Here is a 21,558-nt window from a genome sequence, read left to right as displayed (position 1 = left end):
CAAGGGAACAGAGAAAGAGGAAGGGGGGGGGGCAAAAAGGGAAAAAGAAAGGGGGAAAAGGGGAAGTAAGGAGAAGGAAAAGGTGAGGAAAAAAAGGAAAGGGGTAGACTATTCATACATCCCCACAACTCCTGTATATACAGTTTAGCACATTTAGTTTAGGCATTCAAAATTAATATAATGTGGTAAAGAACATAAATGTTCATAACCAATGGATAAGCTGCTGTTGGGACAACTTTATTTTACCCCTTCAGGACGGAGTCAATAGTGCACGTTCTGATCAAAACAAAATGTAAACAAAAACTGGAATTTGCGCTATATGTCTGTTCAACCGTAATTCACCACTGTTACATTAGGTGCACCCACACTTATTATATATCATTTTGTTCAGGAGAAACAGGGCTTTAATTTATCATTAACTATTCACATATGGAACATAATTTATTATGAATAAAATAAATAAAAAATGTGAGAAAATATTTTTATTTAAATTTGTATTGCCGTCAGACATTTTAGCTGTGAATGTCATAATAATGCAAAAAAATGCACATATTTGTAATCAGCGATGTCTTACGAATACAACAGTACCCCCCATTAACAGGTTTCATGCTGTTTTGGAAAGTTACAGGTCAAATATAGAACGTCCCATTTTCAAATTAAAATTTGCCAGATTAGTAATGTTACCTTTGAGACGGTGTGGTAGCCCAGGAATGAGAATTACCCCCATAATGGCATACCATTTGAAAAAGTAGACAACCCAAGGTATTGAAAGTGGGGTATGTTTAGTCTTTTTAGTAGCCACTGTTTAGGAGTAGTAAAATAGCTTGTATATATATATCTTTATCTTTATCATCTTGATAAAGACCCTGAAGGGTCGAAACGTTGATGTGGAGGTGATTTATTGAAATACATTTTTTGAAAATCCAAGTGAGTGCTCCTGTCTCCTTTCTCGTCTATATTTTGCTGGGAAGCACCCGGGTAAAGTCGCATTGTAAACATTGGAGGTTGAGTGCCAGAGTCTGGACAGTTTTATATATATATATATATATATATATATATATATATATATATAGGGTGAATGGCCCTTTTGAGTTCTCCCAATGAAGATAGAGATGGTAAGATAACCACCAAAATTCTTTACTAGACTTCATTAAACATTAGAGGTATGCAATGGCTAGCCATGGGCACTCCCCTTGTAGGAACTTATAGATAGTAGTAGATAGTAGTAGTAGGGCAGGAGCATTACCACTCTGTCCCACGGCTGCTTTTTTTGGTTACGTTTCTGCCTTTGCTTTTGTTGATTTTTTGGTATTTTTTCTCTTTGTTTATGTTTTTTATGCCTCAAAGTGTGCTTACCTCTTATTCAGTGTTGAATCTCGGTGGTTGATACCAAGAGCTTTAGATGTATCTCCATGTAAGATGAGCCTGAATTACTATACAAAATGACTACTAAGATCATATCTATAAATGTAAAAGGGCTTTATTCACCTCAAAAAAGGAGATTGATGTTTAGGGAATTGAAACGGCTAAACGCTGATATTGCTTTTTTGCAGGAAACTCACTTAAACAGACTGCATGTATTAATAGACATGGTGTACAATAGAATATATACTTCTGGTGCACTATGCAAGCATAATGGAGTGGCTATTTTAATTCATAAACTGTGTCAATTTAACATTATACACACTTCAGAAGATTCAGAAGGACATTTTATATTGATAACAGGGACCAGTGGCGGACACACAATCCATGGGGTCCAGGTGCGAAACTGATCCGTGCTCACCCCCCTCCCCTCTCTCCCTTAATCCGTGGGCCCCCTCCCTACACATGCATACAGACACACACACACACACATACGCACAGACACATACATACACACATGCAGACACATACATACAGAGACACATACATACACACAGACAAACACACATACATACAGAGACACACACATACATACAGAGACACAGACACACACACGCATACAGAGACACACACATACATACAGAGGCACAGACACACACACACATACATATACAAAATGTTTCCTGTTTCCTACCTTTTGTCACTTTCCCTGGGGTCCGGTGGGGCTCAGCCTGATGGGAGTCAGAGTTTCCACTCTGACTCCCTCCTCCTTCTTCTCGCACGGGCTCTGATAGCTGGGAGGAGTGACCAGGGAGTCACATCCTCCCAGCAGTGATCTGTTAAAGCGCCCAGCGCTGACCGGGCTCCCTGATAATCCATATCCATCGGGTGGCCCTGACAGCATGGGCCACCCGATGAACCCCTTAACATGTGGCCCCGGCGGTTTGCCGTGCGGGCCGGGGCCGCAAAAAGTGTCAGCTGGTACCCGGTTACGGGGGTTCACAGGGCGGCCGGGCCCCCTGGAGTGACGGGCCCGGGCGCACCTGCCACCCCTGCAACCGCGGTATGTACGCCACTGACAGGGACTATTGGATCTAGTAGATTGCATCTACTGAATTTATATGCACCCAATGTTCCTGACATAGGCTTTTGGGAGAGAATAGGACAAATTATAGATCCCCCTCCCCCCCAGAAGGATCTATTGCTTATAGGGGATGATTGCAATGCGTTCTCATGCCCGGCTGTGGATAGAAGTTTAAAACCAGGGGAGATGCGATCTCTGGGTAGAGTCAGTTTGGATAAATTATTTTACCAATTCCTTAACTCTCATAGGTTGATAGATGTATGGAGAATACAGCACCCTGGGGAAAGTAACTCTTCCTTCTATTCAGCACCTCATGGTACATATTCAAGGATTGATAAGTTTCTTTCTGATTTCAAATTAACCACAAAACTCTGTAGGTCAGAAATAAATAACATAACATGGTCAGACCATGCAGATATTGCTGTTTATGTTAGGGGTTTGTCTGCTGGCTATTTTGGATTTTGCCATTAGAACATCCACCGGCTCTTTGGTCTCATTTTCAGATTCAATTTATAAAGAGCTGGAAATATTTCTCTAAATTATATAACCACACTTCTGATCATGGCGACGAGAATTTGGAGAGAGATGCAGTGTTGGATAATTTTTGGGCTCTTTGAACCTTCCTTAAATCGCTACCAATTTGGTGGATTCTTTAGATGCAAAGATTTAACGAGAGGAGATTAAAATAGTTATATTTTATACAAACCATTATTTGGAAATCTATTCATAAACAGGGCTATACATAGGACACAAGGTCACACATTTAGGCTGGAAGAAAGGAGATTTCATCTAAGGCAAAGAAAAAGCTTTTTTACAGTAAGAGTAATAAGGATATGACATTCTCTGCCTGAAGAAGTGGTTTTATCTGAATCCATACAGATGTTTAAACTGAAATTGGATAAATACTTTAAACAAAACAAACAGGGATATAATTTCTAATTAGTGGGGTAATAGCTGCTTGATCCACGGAGACATCTGACTGCTATTTTGGGGTCAAAAAGGAATTTTTTCCTTGTCAGTTGCAAAATTGGAGCGCTACAGACTAGGTTTTTTGCCTTCTTTTGGATCAACAGCAAAAACATGTGAGGAAGGCTAAACTTGATGGGCGCAAGTCTCTTTTCAGCTATGTAACTAAGTAACTATATCTTCACTTAAAGGAGGAAAAGCACCCTGACAGATTTAGTGCCAGTTATTATAAGACTTTTTTGGAACTTCTTTTGCCCTATATGCAAGAGGTATTTCATCTAGCCCGTCAGACCGGTAACGTTACTCCAGACTTGACTTCGGCAAACATTATTTTAATCCCCCAAAAAAGATCCATCTCATGTCGGGAATTATAGGCAGATATCTTTAATAAACGTAGATACAAAGATCCTAGCAAAAATGTTAGCCTTGTGCCTATCTCCACTTCTCCCCACTCTGATCCATGCAGATCAGGTTGGTTTCATCCCACAGAGACAACTATTTGAATACTAGGCGAGTTGTAAACATGGCGTGGTTTGTTGAAACAGAGAAAATACCTTTACCGGGGCCGTCTTTAATGCAGGGAAAAAGGGGCAGCAGCCCCGGGCCCATTTGTTCCTGGGGGCACAAAGAAGCTGCCCCTTGAGCCCACAACAGTTTAATTAGGGCCCGACAATATTTTACCAGACTGGATCCCTTCATCATATTTCCACGCGGGCCATGGCCTGGCCCCTCTCACAGTGATCCCACACGGCCGGACCCCTATTTCTATGTTTCCACGCAGGCTGCGGCTGACCCCTCTCACAGTGATCCCCCGTGGCTGGACACCTCTTTCTATGTTCCACGCGGCCGCAGCTGGACCCCTGTGTCTTGGTTCTCCCGCGGCCTGCTGGGAGAATGTGAGTTAACTTCCTACGGACAGCTAACAGAAAGCCGCATGGGGAGGAGGAGGAAGAGGCGGAGACATGAGGAGAGATACTGAGGAAGTCTGGTGCCTCAAACTCCCATCACCTTAGGTCAGCCAGCTCCCAGGGAAGCCATCCTTCTGCCTGCAGCAAAAGTAAGGAAACGTAAATTGCTATTTATATATGTATATACCTGTGTGTAAGAGTGTAAATGTACCTGTGTGTGTCTGTATACCTGTGTGTCTGTGTTTGTGTACTTGTGTGTCTGTATGCCTGTGTTTGTATATCTGTGTCAGAGTGTATGCGTATCTATGTGAATATGTACCTGTGTCAGACTGTATGTACCTGTGTGTCTGTGTTTGTATATTTGTGTCAGTGTATGTGTACCTGTTTGTATATGTACCTGTGTGTCAGAGTGTATGTGTGTATGTATATGTATATATGTGTATCTGTGTACCTGTATTAGTGTGTTTGTGTACCTGTGTGTCTGTGTATTTGTATTAGTGTGCAAAGAAAAGGTTTTTTTACTGTAAGAACAATAAGGGTGTGGAATTCTCTGCCCGAAGAAGTGGTTTTACCAGAGTCCATTCAGATGTTCAAACAGCAACTAGATGCATACTTGCAAAAACAGAATATTCAAGGATATAATTTTTCAATGTAGGGTAATAGCTGCTCTATCCAAGGATTAATCTGGCTGCCATTCTGTGGTCAAGAAGGATTTTTTTTTCCTAATTTGTTGCAAGTGCTTCAAACTGTTTTTTTGTGCCTTTTTTTGGATCAACAGCAAAAAACAAATGTGAGGAAGACTGAACTTTATGGACGCAAGTCTCTTTTCAGCTATGTAAAAATGTGTACCTAGGTGTCCCTATACTTCTGTTAGTGCATATGTGTATCTATGTTTCAGTGTTTTTTTGCTTCTCTGTATTTCTGAGTGTGAGCATATGGCAGTGTATATACTCCTGCATGTTCGCCTGTGTGCATCTAAGTGTTTGTGCATATCTGTGTCAGTGTGTCTAAGTGTGTATCTGTATTTGGCAATACATACACAATGCATTCCAAAGCCCACACTTCACACAGATACACCCCTTCCACCCTCTACACAATGCCACCCCTTTTACTCTACAAATGTCACATAACCCCCCCAATCATGTCACACTTACCTTCTCTCGCTCTATCACATTAATCCACCTAATACTGTCACACTCACCTTTCTTTCACAGTCACACTAACTCCTTAGCCCTGTCACACACATCCTCCATCACTCTGTCACACTCACCTCTTTCACCCTGCAACATACACCCTGTCACATCAATCTCCCCTAATTGTGTCATGCTCACCTCCCCTTGCCCTGTGACACTTCCTCCTCCAACCATTAAACATTCGCCCAAACCTTGTAACACACACCCCGCAATCATGCCACACCACCCTGTTACGCTCACTGCCCAATGCTCATTCACCCCTCTGGCCCTGGCACATTTACTTTGCCACAGTTACCCCTTAGGAGGGCATTCCCAAGCAAATGCTTGACCAGGGTCCAATCAATATTAAAGATGGCCCTGTCTATCACTGGATGCTGAAAAGGTGTTTGATAGGGTTATGTGTTTCATTCATTTTCTGGGTTTTTCTGGTCTCTTTAATCACTATGATCCACACTCTATATTTTAATACAGGGTCCAGAAGCATAGTTACATAGCTGAAAAGTCAGCCTTCCTCACATATGTTGTTTGCCAAAAGAAGGCAAAAAACCTAGTCTGAAGCACTTCCAATTTTGCCACAAACTAGGAAAAAATTCCTTCTTGACCCCAAAATAGCAGTCAGATGTCTCCTTGGATAAAGCAGCTATTACCCCACTAATTAGAAATTATATCCCTGTATGTTATGTTCTTGTAAGTATTTATCCAATTGCAGTTTAAGCATCTGTAGTGACTCTGACAAAACCACCTCTTCAGGCAGAGAGTTCCATATTCCTTATTGCGCTTACGGTATAAAAACCTTTTCTTTGCCTTAGATGAAATCTTCTTTTTTCCAGCCTAAACGTGTGATCTCGTGTCCTATGTATAGCCCTGTTTATGAATAGATTTCCAGATCAATGTTTGTACTGGCCCCGAATATATTTGTATAAAGTTATCATATCCCCTCTCAGGCACCGTTTTTCCAACTAAACAGATTTAATTTTTTTAACCTTTCTTCATAACTAAAATGCTCCATTCCTTTTATCAATTTTGTAGCTCGTCTCTGGACTTTTTCTAGTGCCATGATATCTTTCTTTAGAACAGGCACCCAAAATTGCACAGCATATTCAAGGTGTGGTCTTACCAGCGATTTATAAAGAGGCAAAATTATATTTTCATCCCGAGAATTTATGCCCCTATTTATACATGACAAAACCTTACTGGCTTTAGCACCTGCAGATTGACATTGCATATTGCTGCCTAATTTGCTGTCTATAACAATTCCCAAATCCTTCTTGTGTGTGGTTATCCCTAATTTACTACCATCTAGTGTGTAAGTTGCTGGTGCATTCTTAACCCCGAAGTGCATAACTTTGCATTTCTCTACGTTGCATTTCATCTGCCATTTTAGTGCCCAGTCCCCCAATCTATCCAAATCCCTCTGCAGCAAAGCAATATCCTGCTCACATTTTATTACTTTACAAAGTTTTGTGTCATCTGAAAACACTGATACATGGCTTTCAATGCCTATTTCAAGATCATTTATAAATATGTTAAATAGAAGTGGTCCCAAAACAGAACCCTGAGGGACACGACTTACCATTTTTGTCCAGCCTGAAAATTTACCATTATTGACAATTCGTTGTACTCTATCCTTAAGCCAATGTTCTACCCAAGAACAAGAATATTCATCTAGACCAATTTCTTTTAGTTTGAAGACTAACCTATTGTGAGGAACCGTATCAAATGCCTTGGCAAAATCCAAGTAGATCACATCCACTGCAACACCCTGATCTATACTTCTACTTACTTCTTCGTAGAATGCAATTAGGTTAGTTTGACATGACCTATGTTTTATAAAACCATGCTGATTATTTCTAATAACAAAGTTCTTCCCAATGAATTCCTAAATATTATCCCTTAATAGCCCTTTAAATATTTTCCCAGTTACAGAAGTTAAGCTCACAGGTCTATAATTTCCAGGCAAGGATTTTGAACCCTTTTAAAATTTAGGAACAACATCTGCCTTCCTCCAATCCTCCGGTACAACACCTGAAACAAAAGAATCTTGAAAAATTAAATACAGAGGTTCACTTATTTCCCCACATAGCTCCTTAAGTACTCGTGGGTGAATACCGTCAGGCCCCGGAGCTTTATTTACATTAAATTTCTTTAATAGCTGTAGCACCTTGTCTCTAGTTATCCAATCACAAGTTATCTGCAAGTTTTTTGCAGCAATCGTTTGCATATCTCTTGCCATAGGATCCTCATTAATATATACTGAAGAAAAATAGTTATTTAAAATTTCTGCTTTTTCCTGGTCTTCATTAGCTAATAAACCCAACTCTGTTTCCAGTGTACCTACACTTTCATTTTTTGTTTTTTTTAGAATTGATGTACTTGAAAAAAATGTTGGGGTTGCTTTTGCATTCTTTAGCTATCAATTTCTCATTTTCTAGTTTAGCCACTTTAATTGCCTTTTTGCAAGCGTTATTGGCTTCCTTATATCTTAAATAGGATGCCCCAAATTTGTCTGATTTAAATGCTTTAAATGCCCCTTTCTTATTTTTAATCTCTTGTTTTACTTCTCTATTAAGCCACATTGGTTTTAATTTGTTTCTTTTATATGTATTACCCAATGGTACATACTGAGAAATGTACCTTTCTGATATTTGTTTGAATAGTTTCCATTTATCCTCAGTGTTTTTATCACTAAGGAGTTTATGCCAGTCGATATGTTGTAGAGCTGCCCTAATCTTATTGAAATGGACTTTTTTTAAATTATATGTTTTAGTATACCCCACTTGCTTTTGCTTTTTGGAGTTAATTTCAAAATTTACCATATTGTGATCACTATTTCCCAAATGCTCCCCTACTTGAATATTGGTTAAAAGATCAACATTGTTTGTTATGACAAGATCCAGACAAGCATCCTTTCTAGTTGGTGCTTGTACCAGTTGTGACATAAAGGTGTCATTTAACACATTAAAAAACCTGATTCCCCTTGCTGAAGTACTAGTCCCTCTATCACAATTTATGTCTGGTTAATTAAAATCTCCAATAATTAACGTGTTACCTCGATTTGCAGCTCTCTCAATTTGCTCTAACAGCTGTTCTTCCTCAATAATATTTACATTAGGTGGTTTATAACATATCCAACCAATAATTGATTTCCCTACGTGCTACGTGCTTGTTCCCCGTCTGTCTTATCTCCTCCCTCTCCACTACCTGTCCCCACTAAACTCTGCTCAGTGAGCAGCAGACTCCTTTCCAGATTGTTAATCTCCCTCAGTGTTACAATTTGCCTCTCCAGATCTCTAATCTGAGCTTCCAGAATTGCCACTCGCTCACACCCACCACAGAGGTATGGACCCTGGACAGAATCATCCAGGCATGCATACATGCGGCATGATGTGCACTGAGTTAAACTCACAATCTTGCTAGCACTCATCCCCAGTTACAAAAAACACAAGTGAGCAAAAACAATATTTACCCTCTTGGTTTAAACTCCCTTGTAGGTTTCAACTCCTGTTGTTTTAACTCCTACTTAAAAGAGACTACTTAAAAGAGACTACTTTCAAGTAAACTCCAGTGAGCAAACTCTGTGAGTCAGTAGTGGGTTTATATTGGCAATACAAATCCCACACAGGTGGAAATTACGGGGCACTCCCCCTAATTAGCTCAGCAGGAGCAGCACCCACAAGGAGGGGAACAGAAACAAGTGAGGGAAAAAAAAGGAGGCAAAAAGTTTTAAATAACACCAGCAAGGAGAAAATATAAAAGAAAAAAAAAAAGGGACAAAGTTTAAATATATCCAGCAAAGAGAAATATATATATATATATATATATATATATATATATATATATATATATATATATATATATAAAAGGGGAAAAAATAAATAAATCAAAACAGCAAAACTACAAAAATGTAAACTAATAACAACCACAGTCCACCAGTTCACCAACAAACTCCTGTTGTTTTAACTCCTACTTAAAAGAGACTACTTTAAATAGCCTACTTTCAAGCAAACTCCAGTGAGGCAGTCCCTTTTGGGATTTTCAATGGCACGCGTCAAGGGTGCCCTCTCTCCCCAATTTTATTTGCACTCTTGTTGGAACCTCTTTTTCATAGTATAAGAGTAGATAGAATTATCCAGGTTGTTATGATAGGCGTAGAGATGTTCAAGGTCGCAGCGTATGCTGACGATGTTTTACTTTCTATTGCTAACACTGCCCAGTCGCTTCCTCCTTTTTTTTGATTATTAGATCACTTTGGAACACTAACCGGCTATAAAATAAACTATTCTAAATCCTGCACTGTGCCTTCCATATATCACAAGCTGAGAAATTCTCTATGATCAAAATTTTACCTGATCTTTAGCTCATCTTTTCAATACTTGGGTGTTAAGATTGGCTCGTCATAGGCAAATTTGTTCTCGGACAACTATAGACCTCTCATTACCAAATTAAAGAAAGACTTGGAAGGCTGAATCAATAAGCCCATTTCATGGAATGGTAGAATCCATCGTTTCAAAATGAATATTTTGCATAGAATATTATGTTTATTTCAGGCATTGCCTCTGAAAATTACTAAGAGTGATTTAGATGGTCTGCAGATAAGGGTCATAGATTAGCCAGGAATCTTTTATATAGACCCAGGAACAGAGGAATCTTAGGCTTTCCAAATCTGCTTCTATACTATTATGCAGCATAATTGTCTTAAGTAGTGATGTGGCACTCCAAACCATTAGATCCGGTCAAGATTTAATCGTATTTTATTGAGATAAATGTAGAAAAGTCCAGGCACTCCAAAATTAAAAAAAGGCAATTTATTGAACCCACAGCCAAGCAACATTTCGACCAAAACTCATCTTTGTCAAGCCACTGGAATGGGAACACTGCCTTAATGATGGATGGCAATGATACCATCTTGAACCTACAGATGTTCAGGATCTTGTTTAGTCTGTGTAAGTCTAGAATCAGTCTCCATTCTCCTGAGGCTGTTAAGCCTGAGGGACTTGAATGATAACTCTCTTCTTGGAGGGTTGAAATTAATGTCGTTAAAGGTTTTTCTTTTTTCTATGTCTCCTGGCCATTTTGTTTTTTGAGAATTCTACAATATAGTCTTCAAATAATATCCAGTACACATTTGTCTTTTGTGGATTGCTCCCATGCCTTTTGGAATAGTAGCAGGAGTGCCCCTACTCCTCCTGACTGGGAGGGAAACCTAACATGAAGATCTGTTTGTTTTGTGGAATGAAGAGCCTCTAGACTTCCCACCTCTGATGGAGGACTGTCATCCACTCCATGGCTGGGATCTACCATATTCTCTTTCTGGTCTGTATGACCTGGTGCCACAAAAGTAATCTGGATATATTTTGGAACGAAATGGTTTACAGTCTTGTGGTAGAAAATTTCTTCTTCCTTCAGCAGTTCTCTATATGCATTCATCTAGATTTTGTCCAAATAGCTTATCTCTGTAAAAGGGTACAACGCACACACTTGATTTAGATGAGGCATCAGCTGACCAGGATCTGAGCCATAGTGCTCTGGTTGAAACAGAATGAGCCATGTTTCTAGCTATGGCTCTAACCATGTCTACTGAGTACTCAGAAATAAAGTCCACTGCCAGCTTTATGTCTCTTAGACTGTCTATAAGAGTGGATCTGCTTCTGCCCTCTTTAATGTCCTCCTCCAAATTGTCTATCCAAATCTATAATGCTCTGGATGGAACCCTGTAACTGCTGCAACATAGACTTTAAGACCATCTTTTTATCCATGGGAACTCTAAATGAGCCTGCATTGTCGACTGGTAGGGTAGTGCATTTAGCCAGTCTGACCACTGCAGCATCTACCTTTGGAGCAGAGACCCAAGAGCTAGAGTCCATTTTCCCAAATGGTTAAGGCGTTTCTGCCTTGGCTGATATCAACAAATCTAATGGCTAGAGTAGGACTCACCGTTTGGGGCTTGCCTTGAAGTGGCAGGTGAGCTTATATTCAAATGGCCATTGGAATAAAACTAAAGAGCCTCCATTTTGTTTAAATGTACATAGGTATTTAGGCCAGAGTGCATGTAACGTTCTCTTTGTTTTTTCTATGGCAGAGAAGGCCAAGTGCCCATAGCCAGTCATTACAATGAAAAGCAGTGAAGCCTGTCGAGGCAGAGGTATCTGTCCAGGGTCGGCGCTGTCCAGGGTCGGCCTGGGGTGCTGGTCTCTGGAGGGCGCCCACCAGGAAGTGCTATCTGGGGAAAGGAGTGCTCCTAATATCAGCTTGTTACCTGTATATAAGACACCTGTCCACAGAAGCGATAAATCAATTAGATTCCAAACTCTCCACCATGGCCAAGACCAAAGAGCTGTCCAAGGATGTCAGGGACAAGATTGTAAACCTACACAAGTCTGGAATGGGCTACAAGACCATCGCCAAGCAGCTTGGTGATAAGGTGACCACAGGTGGTGCGATTATTCGCAAATGGAAGAAACACAAAATAACAGTCAGTCTCCCTCGGACTGGTGTTCCATGCCAGATCTCACCTCGTGGAGTTTCAATGATCATGAGAAAGATGAGGAATCAGTCCAGAACTATTATGGGAGGATCGTGTTAATAATCTCAAGTCAGATGGGACCATAGTCACCAAGAAAACAATTGGTAACACACTACATCGTGAAGGACTGAAATCCTGCAGGAGGAGGAATGCTGCCTATGATCCCAAGAACACCATCCCCACCGTCAAACATGGAGGTGGAAACATTATGCTCTGGGGGTGGTTTTCTGCTAAGGGGACAGGACAACTGCACCACATCAAAGGGACGATGGATAGGGCCATGTGCCATCAAATCTTGGGTGAAAACCTCCTTTCCTCAGCCAGGGCATTGAAAATGGGTCATGGATGGGTATTCCAGCATGACAATGACCCAAAACACAGCCAAGGCAACAAAGAAGTGGCTGAAGAAGAAGCACATTAAGGTCATGGAGCCTAGCAAGTCTCCAGACCGTAAAACCATAGAAAATCTGTGGAGGGAGCTGGGGATGATACTAACTTACCAAAATGCATTGACACTATGTGATATAAACAAGGGGCAATATGTGGGCCCCCATAGGCGTTTATGGTGGTGGTCTAATAATAACAAGCCATACTGCGCAATAGAGATTTAAAAATATTTTCAGATACTGCTTTTCTTCTGTTTAACCTATACAGTGCTGAAATCTTTAAAAGGAGGACATTTTGTGTTTAACCCTCTAACTGCCTTTTCGTTGATTATCCAATCTAGTGCTTGTACAATCAATGGAAGATTCTTGGCGTTTAACCCTTCCAGTGCTGGAACTTCCTTATAAAAACACTAAGTGACTAGACATAATAACACTGGGATTTATCTCTATTTAGAAATTGGGTGCTATTGGTCATCATCTTCTATTATCGAGTATTATTGTTTATTTGATAGGAAATCAAGTCTGTACTATAGTATTTTGCGCTAACTCATATTTTTTTTTACTTAAAGGAATACTATATGTATACAAATTTGTATTTCTGACACTATAGTTTATAAATCCTCACTTAGGCTCCCCTTTCCTCCGGGTAAATAAAGTGATTTACCCACCTTTTTCCAGTGCCTTGGGGGTCTCGTCATGGCTGGCCCCACCCATGTTCCATCCCCCTTGACCGAGATAATAAATTCTGATGATCTCAGCCAATCCAGATCTCAGTAAATTGTCTTGTAAACTAACACTTATTTTACAGTCATTCTAAAGTCATAGTATGACATGCATGTACAACAAAGACAATAACTATTTGTGCACAGGTACGGACATGCCTTATTATTATTGCTTTTTATAATGACAGTTTATTAAAATGTAACATCAAAGAGCATTTATTGTTCTGAAATATTACAAGAAAATAACATTCAGACAAGAGACATTTTAACCTAAAAATAACATGTGTTTATTTGATTAATCCATTTTTTTCAATCTCAAGATTATGCTAGATAAATATAGATGATGAGTAATATATTATTTTTAAAATACCTTTTATAGGTTGCTTCTAGCTGCAAATAGTACCCTACGTGTTTGTCTTATGATGCCTTGCAATGTGTCTATTAATTATGAGTATCTCTGATGATAAACATGAAACCAAAATATGGGTCAATCCAACTATAGAGAAATAAAAAGTAACATACTGCAACTCTGTTTGGTATATGTATAATAGTGATATGTGCCAAATGGATCACTCACACTTTAACTGTGAAAACAGGGCGTGTCAAAATTCCTTGTGGCTCTCAGGTATTTATCTGATTCCAAAATTATTCAATCTCATTTATGTGAAAAAATAAGAAAAAAGCATCCAGAATGAAAAGTAGAAAGGCTTGTGCAAAGTACAAAAAGCATTTATTACTTACACATAGGTAAGGATCAATCAGCATAAAATCAAGGATAAAACTGCCCACAATGTGTCCGAATAACATTCAGACAAGAGACATTTTAACCCTAAAAATAACATGGGTTTATTTGAATAATCCAGTTTTTCAATCTAAAGATTATGCTAGATAAATATAGATGATGAGTAATATATTATTTTAAAAATACCATTTATAGGTTCCTTCTAGCTGCAAATAGTACCCTACGTGTTTGTCTTATGATGCCTTGCAATGTGTCTATTAATTATGAGTATCTCTGATGATAAAAACAAATATAAATAATTGTATGAAAAACATACAATATTGCATCTTTCCTAATAAAATATTTTATTATTACTGGTCAGTAGCCAAGGTAAGTAAATGTGTGTATATATATATATATATATATATATATATATATATATATATATATATATATGTTCATGATCCTGATGAAAGTCCACATGTTGGACTGAAACGTCGATCTGTTTTATGGAACCGAATAAAAGTTAAGTTTTAAAGCAATATCCGTGAGTGCAGCCACATCAATTTGTATCTCTCTCTCTCTCTCTCTCTCTCTCTCTCTCTCTCTCTCTCTCTATATATATATATATATATATATATATATATCACTGTCTATACATTTGCCAAGCATTTTGATGACAAAAATAAACAGAAAAAGAAACAATTCAACTTAAAGCAATCAGAAAAATAAAATATGTTTAATGTGAATTCATTAAAATGTTTGACTTTAAAGAAAAAAAAAACTATAGTAATGCTGATATACAAATTCTGGAGCAATGCACCACCTGTGTAAAACTACTTATGTATGCAATTATAGCGTTACGTTTTTGTTTTTACTTAACTATTATTACCTGAAAAAAATTATAAATTGTGCATGACATGTAAGCTTAATTTCAAAATTGATTAACCTATTTTCCAGACAGAAATCAGGGTTGCACTTCTTACTACACCATCATCCTTTAATTGATTGAAGTGATTTAAGAGCCAGTATGTTTTACCTAAAGATCCATACTATTATTTAAACAACTGATTTAATTTCTAGTATACAGGCTATACCCTACTGCTTATAATATGTAGTATTAATTTACTGCTTAAAATATAATATGTAATATTCATTATTTAAGGAAAGGAATGACATATAATGGCATTCTTTAATGCCAACAGATATATCGCTGTTTACCTATATAAAGTAATAATATCACCTAAGCCACAAACTTGTCTAAATTAAGGTGTAAACATATTCTGCAACTTACCAGGTAAATTATTTAATATAAAAATCATCTTAATTGTTTTATCCAGTGTGGATTTCCAAATAAATTATAGATTATCAACAGCATTCATAAATTGATAGATTTCTAACATCTACATCACCCAATTACTTGGTTTAAAAAAAAAAAAAAATGAATATTTCAGAAATAATATTGAAATGGAGAAAGAGTTTTCATACCTCATTTTATATATATATATATATATATATATATATATATATATATATATATATATATATATATATATATTATAAAGTCACCATTCTAAGATTTTACATAATGTAATTTTTATAGACTCTTAATCGGATAATAGACCGCATATCATACCATACCATACCTTGAGTTTTATAAAATACTCAATGAAATGTATGGCTTAAGAATACATATAGGATTTATTTATCTATGGTGTTCTGAAAAATGGAGCAAAGTGCTAGAAGTGGGGCAGTAACCAAAGAAACCAATGAGATCAGAATTCATATTCTTTTGGTGACTTTTTACATCTTAACAACACTATTCAGAACACAATATTTTGGTAAGTCTCCTCCATAGTATGAAGTCATTAGAACATTTTAGTCACCCTTTACATGGTCTTAAGTTAAAGTATGTTATAGTATGTGTTGCACCATTCAATGTTCAATATCATTTGCTGTTGATAGGCGTAGGGAAAGGTAGATGAGCTATACTACATGTCTTTTTCTTTCACTCTTTCTGGGCCTGTTGATGGTTAGCAGATGGCTCCCCACTAGTAGCTTCCGAATCCTCGTCAGACATAGTTTCAAGGTGGTATACCTGGCGGATTGTGCGTGTAGTGAGTTGAATAGGAGCCCGTCTAGGAAAAGATAAAGAAGATGTAAAAACAATTATTGGGGCATTCTCATTAAATAAATGCATTATGTACCTCACACAAAAATAATCAATGTCTAAGCAAAGAGATTTCCCCTTACTCTCATTTAATTATATATATTTTTTAAATCATTTAAATTTTTACGTTAGGCTAGATATGAAAAAAAGACAAAAAACAAAACAAAAACACTTTGTATAAAGGTATTACACACTGCTCTTTATTTGAAAACTGAAAGGTACACACACATATTGTGTTTTTTAATAAGAAGACACACAATAATTCTGGGTATAGGCCTGATGAGTGCCCCATCCCACATCCTTCACCCCATTGGCAGATTTGAAGGGTAATACATTGGGGCACATAATAGAGAAGTGTAAGAAGTAAATAATACAATATCCTATAAACATCAACTAATTAACTTACTCCAGAGGGCTTATTTTGCATGCTTTTAAGGAGTTTGAATAGTGATACAAAATACTGCTTACCTCAACCTGCTTCTAAGTGTAGTGACTTCACGGTTCATGGATTCTGCTGATTCTGTCACATCCTCCAATTCTCTTTGCAGTCTTCGACGGTTTGAGTTTGCTCTAGACGCTTCCTCTTCAGACTCCTCTAGTTGACGTTTTAATTGCTTCATTCTGATATGAGCCTTGTCAAGCTATAAGAAAAGCAGTTTATTAGCTATATCAAAATCCTAAACTAACTGCATTAATATAAGTTGTATGTACATATTTAGTGATCACCATCCTTCTTTTCCATAATCTCAAAAAAAGTAGTTTGGAGTGATTGCTTAATAAAATTTACTTATAATTATGGGTTCACACACACCTACGTGCCTATGCAATTAATTGGTTTCTGAGATAAAAGAAAGGAAAATTATTAGGCACTGATAGCATGTGATGTCACACAATTCAAGTTAAATTGCACAATGATATAAGAACTTGGTAACTTCTGTAATTTTCTTGAAATTTTTAGTAATTTCTTGTAGTATGTAGCATTCGTTGATGAATACTCCATGAGGTGGATTGATCGGTTTCTAGTTAGCACTAGCACTATGCTCTATAGAGCGTTTGCACACATTCACACAAATGCTATGTTGATTAATCATACATTAGTTTCTATTCAAACTAAAGGAATATTTTATTGAATGAATAAACTTAGTGTTCGGTTATGTTATTGCTAAGAGGACGCCCTCTAGTGGCAATTTTTCAGATGACATCCTGATAGTAGTTAATGGTTCGCTATAATTTCATATATGGTATTAAGGGTGATATTCAGCTGTAGCTGGTCTATAAGCCTGCAGTACGGCATAATATGGTGATCACGTTAAAGTATTCTGGGTAATTGGTAGACAAGTTATTTACTTGCCATACTTGCTATTTAGCTAATATTTGTGTCTGGTTTTCTTAGATCTGGTATCAGCAAAATGTCTTCTGTCATTTACCTGATGTACATACTTTCCTATCTGCAGTAGGTGGGTCACTTTTAATTCTGGGTTTTCCATTGTCCAGGTCTGTGGCAAACCTAGCTACTTCTGGAACGCTGGACTGTACTTGACCTAAAGGTTGTCTGTATTCTTCGCTATGTACTGTATGTATGCTGCTGTGTCCTATGTAGCCATTGTATTCGTATGCTAGCAGCCGTAAGCCGATAGCATTCAATTACTTAGTTTCACGAACAGTGACTATCCGGGCTGTTTGTGAACCGAATATGGGCCCCCCTGATAGCCCACACATTAAGGGACGTGTGGCGCTCATTAACCGATTGCAACAATGTTGCAATCGGTAATTAAGAGGATTCCTAGGTGGCTGTCGTTCGACTACCGACCACGCGGCGGTCGGCCATCTTGGATCCTTTGTCTCCCCAGCGGTGTTTTGTCGTCGAGCGCGTGGAACTAATATCGGCTACTCGACGACACGAACACCGCTGTACTTCCATACCGTTCGGGAGCCTGGTCTTTCGGTAATGTGGTTCCCTAGGTCCAATTGACAGTTTGAGAGGAACTTCAATGTAAAAGGTATTTGTTGCGGCGTTCGGTTATTTCGGCTGGGATCTGAGCGGTACTCTCACGAAAGGTGCGCTCAGACCCCAGCTATCTACCGATCGTTCATTCGTTTCAATGTACCGAATAATGCAAAAGTTATTCTTTTTAATATAAATCTTCGGTTTTGCTGCACGAGGGGATAATCCACTTCACTGTATATTCTAGTGGGAGTATCCCTCTCGTGCAGCGGTGCCTGATGGGAGAAATACCCTGGAATGTCTGTAGGGAAACCCCTTGCATGGGGAACTGTATAAATATGGAAGCCTGTGAATAAAGACCTCAGTTGACTCCCATACAGTGTTTCGTCCGGTTATTGGGAGTATTGGGAAATTGCCTTACTTTTCAGCGCTGACTGTGGATTTACCTGTAATACTAGCGGAGATCGTGGATTATAATACTGCCCTCCGCTACAATTGGTGGCAAGCGACGGGATCCAACCTTACAGCCGAAAAGCGCAATTTGTGCAAACTAAACTGCCGAATAAGAAAAGGGAATGGCAAGTAGAATACAACAAAAGAACCGACTACCGAAGTGAATGGAGACGGATTATTCTACGCTAAAACGGCAGACATTAAAGGAACTGCTAGAAGCCAGGGCAAACTCAAGGCTGTACTAATTGCCGAGCTGATGGAGGGAGAAAGAGCTCGCAGCGCTACACCCCCAGCAGCCATGGAAGAAACCCTCTACCAGAGAGAAATGAGGACCAGGCTGGAATTTTTACCACAGCCTATGTCAGAGGCCATGCTGCACATGGTAATGGTGAATGTGCAGGAGTACGTGATAGCACACAGTCCACAGCATACACCGTCCCGAGCAGAATCCACTACTGGTTCAAAAACCCAAAATCCCCTATCATGCCTTTAAAATGTTTTGCGAGGAGAAGGATGAGATTGATGGGTATTTACAGGATTTTGAGAGACTGTGTGATTTACATGACTTGGAATGGACAGTATGGGTCCCATTGCTGGCAGGCAAGCTGGCAGGTCGGGTAACAGAAGCATATCGCGCTGTACCCAGTGAGGACAGCAAGGATTATGATAAAGTGAAGCGAGCGATATTAGAGAGATATGCCATTACTCCAGAGGCATACCGGCGCAAGTTTAGAAACCTGCGCAAGCCAGAGAAAGATTCCCATGCTGAATGGGCACACAAGCTGGACCAAGCCTCCCAAGGGTGGATACAAGCCAGCCAAGCCACCACTATGGAAGGATTGCGACAGTTAATGCTGTTGGAGCAATTCTTTAACGGTTTGTCCCCAGAGGCACAAGAATGGGTGCGAGACAGGAAACCTCTCACCCTAACCGAAGCAGCTCAATTAGCGGATCAGCATTTTGATGCGAGGAGGCATCATGGGCCCCTAACCAAGAGTTATACTTGACCCACGGGACCACCCAGCACTCTACCACCCCCCGCTCACGCAGCCTCCCCTTTTCCTCCATCCCAAGGGAATTTACCACCACCCTCCAGGTATAACGGACGTGCCAACATCCAATGCCACACCTGCAAACAGTGGGGACATATGGCACGCGAGTGCACCCAAAACTGGGGCATGCCCGCCTGGAACCAAGGCCGACCGAACCCGGCACCAAGGGCTGCTGCTCATCATTATCAACGGGAGCCGGCCGCTCAGGAGATGTTGAGCATTCAAGCGGAAGAACCCCTGGGCATCTTGCATGAGGTGATGTCAGTCCGAGCCACAGATAACCGGCAGCATCATCGACAGCTGGTGACCTTGGAGGGGAAGGAAGTCCAGGGGCTGCGGGATTCAGGAGCTACTTTAACCCTGATAGCACCCCATTTGGTCCCTGACTCGGCACACATGGGCGGATCCGTGGCAGTACGAGTAGCAGGGGGAGCAGTGTACCGACTACCCACTGCCAAAGTACATTTGGATTGGGGTGTGGGAGAGGGGACGGTAGAGGTGGGCCTCATGCAAAATTTACCGGCAGATGTTGTGCTGGGGAATGACTTGGGCCAGATGACCTCTGCTTTTGTACCCCAGGCTCCCTACCAGGAAGCCCATCCAGTGACCACACGGCAACAAGCTCGCACCACGGTTCCACCAACACACTCTGAGGCTCAGGTAAGAGACCATGACCCCCACATGACACGTATGTCCAGGGATACCCCAACTAAGTTTGAGGTCGAGGTGAAGTCAGACCCCACGCTACAGGTATACAGGGACAGGGTACACACCGACCAGGCTGGGCTAGAGGGGGAGCGGTACACCTGGGAGAAATGGCTACTTTACCGCATTGCTGAAAGATGAGTGGGAGGGTCGGTCACAGTAACGACTAAACAGTTAGTGGTTCCCCAGAAGTATAGGCAAGAACTGCTTAGGATTGCGCACGACATTCCCCTGTCTGGGCATCTAGGGATGACCCGTACCCGATACAGGTTGACCTACGCTTTCTTCTGGCCAGGGATCTCTAAGGATGTGAGGCAATACTGCACCTCCTGTGACATTTGTCAGCGAGTAGGCAAGCGAGGTGACCGCCACAAAGCCAAGTTATGTCCTCTTCCCATTATTGAAGAACCCTTCAGTAGGGTGGCCGTAGATATAGTGGGGCCCTTACCAAAACCCAGTCCCTCCGGGAAAAGGTATATTTTAACTGTAGTGGACTATGCCACCCGGTACCCCGAGGCTATAGCCCTCACCAACATTCATGCCAAAACTGTGGCAGAGGCCTTAATGAATATATTTTCCAGGGTGGGGTTCCCCCAAGAAATTATATCCGATAGGGGCACCCAGTTCACCGCCGAGGTCACCCAACAACTATGGAAGATATGTGGCATTAAGCCAATAGTAAATTCGGCGTACCACCCCCAGTCCAATGGTCTATGCGAAAGGTTTAACGGTACGCTGAAACAGATGCTCCGTACATTTGGAGAGGCTCATAAAGACTGGGAGCGCTTCCTACCCCACCTGCTCTTCACCTATAGAGAGGTACCCCAAGAGTCAACAGGGTTTTCCCCTTTTGAATTACTGTTTGGGAGAAGGGTGCGAGGGCCACTAGACCTAATTAGAGAGCATTGGGAGGGAGAGAGTAGCCCTGACGGAACCCCTATTGTATCCTACGTACTGGAGTTCAGGGACCGTCTGGAGGCGCTAACTCAGACTGTGCGCACCAACCTCCAGGCGGCCCAACAACGTCAGCGCCGCTGGTACGATAGGGGAGCCAGAGACCGCAGCTTTCAGGTGGGACAAAAGGTTTTGATTTTAAAACCGGTCCGCACAGACAAGCTGCAGGCCATCTGGCAAGGCCCATACCAGGTGGTGGAACAGAGATGTGACACCACCTATGTGATTGGCCCCTGCTCAGGGGTAGGGAAGAGACGCATGCTCCATGTGAATATGCTCAAACCATACCATGAGAGGATAGAGGACGTGGCCACCATATGCGCGTCTGCCTCGGAGGATCAGGAGAATCTGCCACTACCTGACCTCCTAGAACAGGAAGGACAGACGGAGCCCTCCAAGGGGGTTCAGCTGGGG

General features: G+C 40.4%; 1 protein-coding gene across 2 annotated transcripts in view; it reads right to left on the bottom strand.

Annotated features, from left to right (window-relative positions):
* Nucleotides 1–15,435: 15,435 nt before the first annotated feature.
* The window catches only part of LOC134577418 (myosin-10-like), a 429,924-nt gene continuing 423,801 nt past the window's right edge, over nt 15,436–21,558 (bottom strand). For both annotated transcript variants that reach the window (XM_063436146.1, XM_063436145.1), the window contains exons 41-42: nt 16,504–16,676; nt 15,436–16,003 (exon numbers count right to left, since the gene is read on the bottom strand). In XM_063436146.1, coding sequence (XP_063292216.1) covers nt 15,874–16,003; nt 16,504–16,676 — 303 coding nt within the window. In that variant the 3' untranslated portion in view covers nt 15,436–15,873. The remainder of the gene's footprint in view (nt 16,004–16,503; nt 16,677–21,558) is intronic.

The sequence above is a fragment of the Pelobates fuscus genome, chromosome 11 (genome assembly GCF_036172605.1).
Source record: "Pelobates fuscus isolate aPelFus1 chromosome 11, aPelFus1.pri, whole genome shotgun sequence".
Lineage (NCBI taxonomy): Eukaryota > Metazoa > Chordata > Amphibia > Anura > Pelobatidae > Pelobates > Pelobates fuscus.
This window is presented reverse-complemented; position numbering and strand designations above follow the sequence as displayed.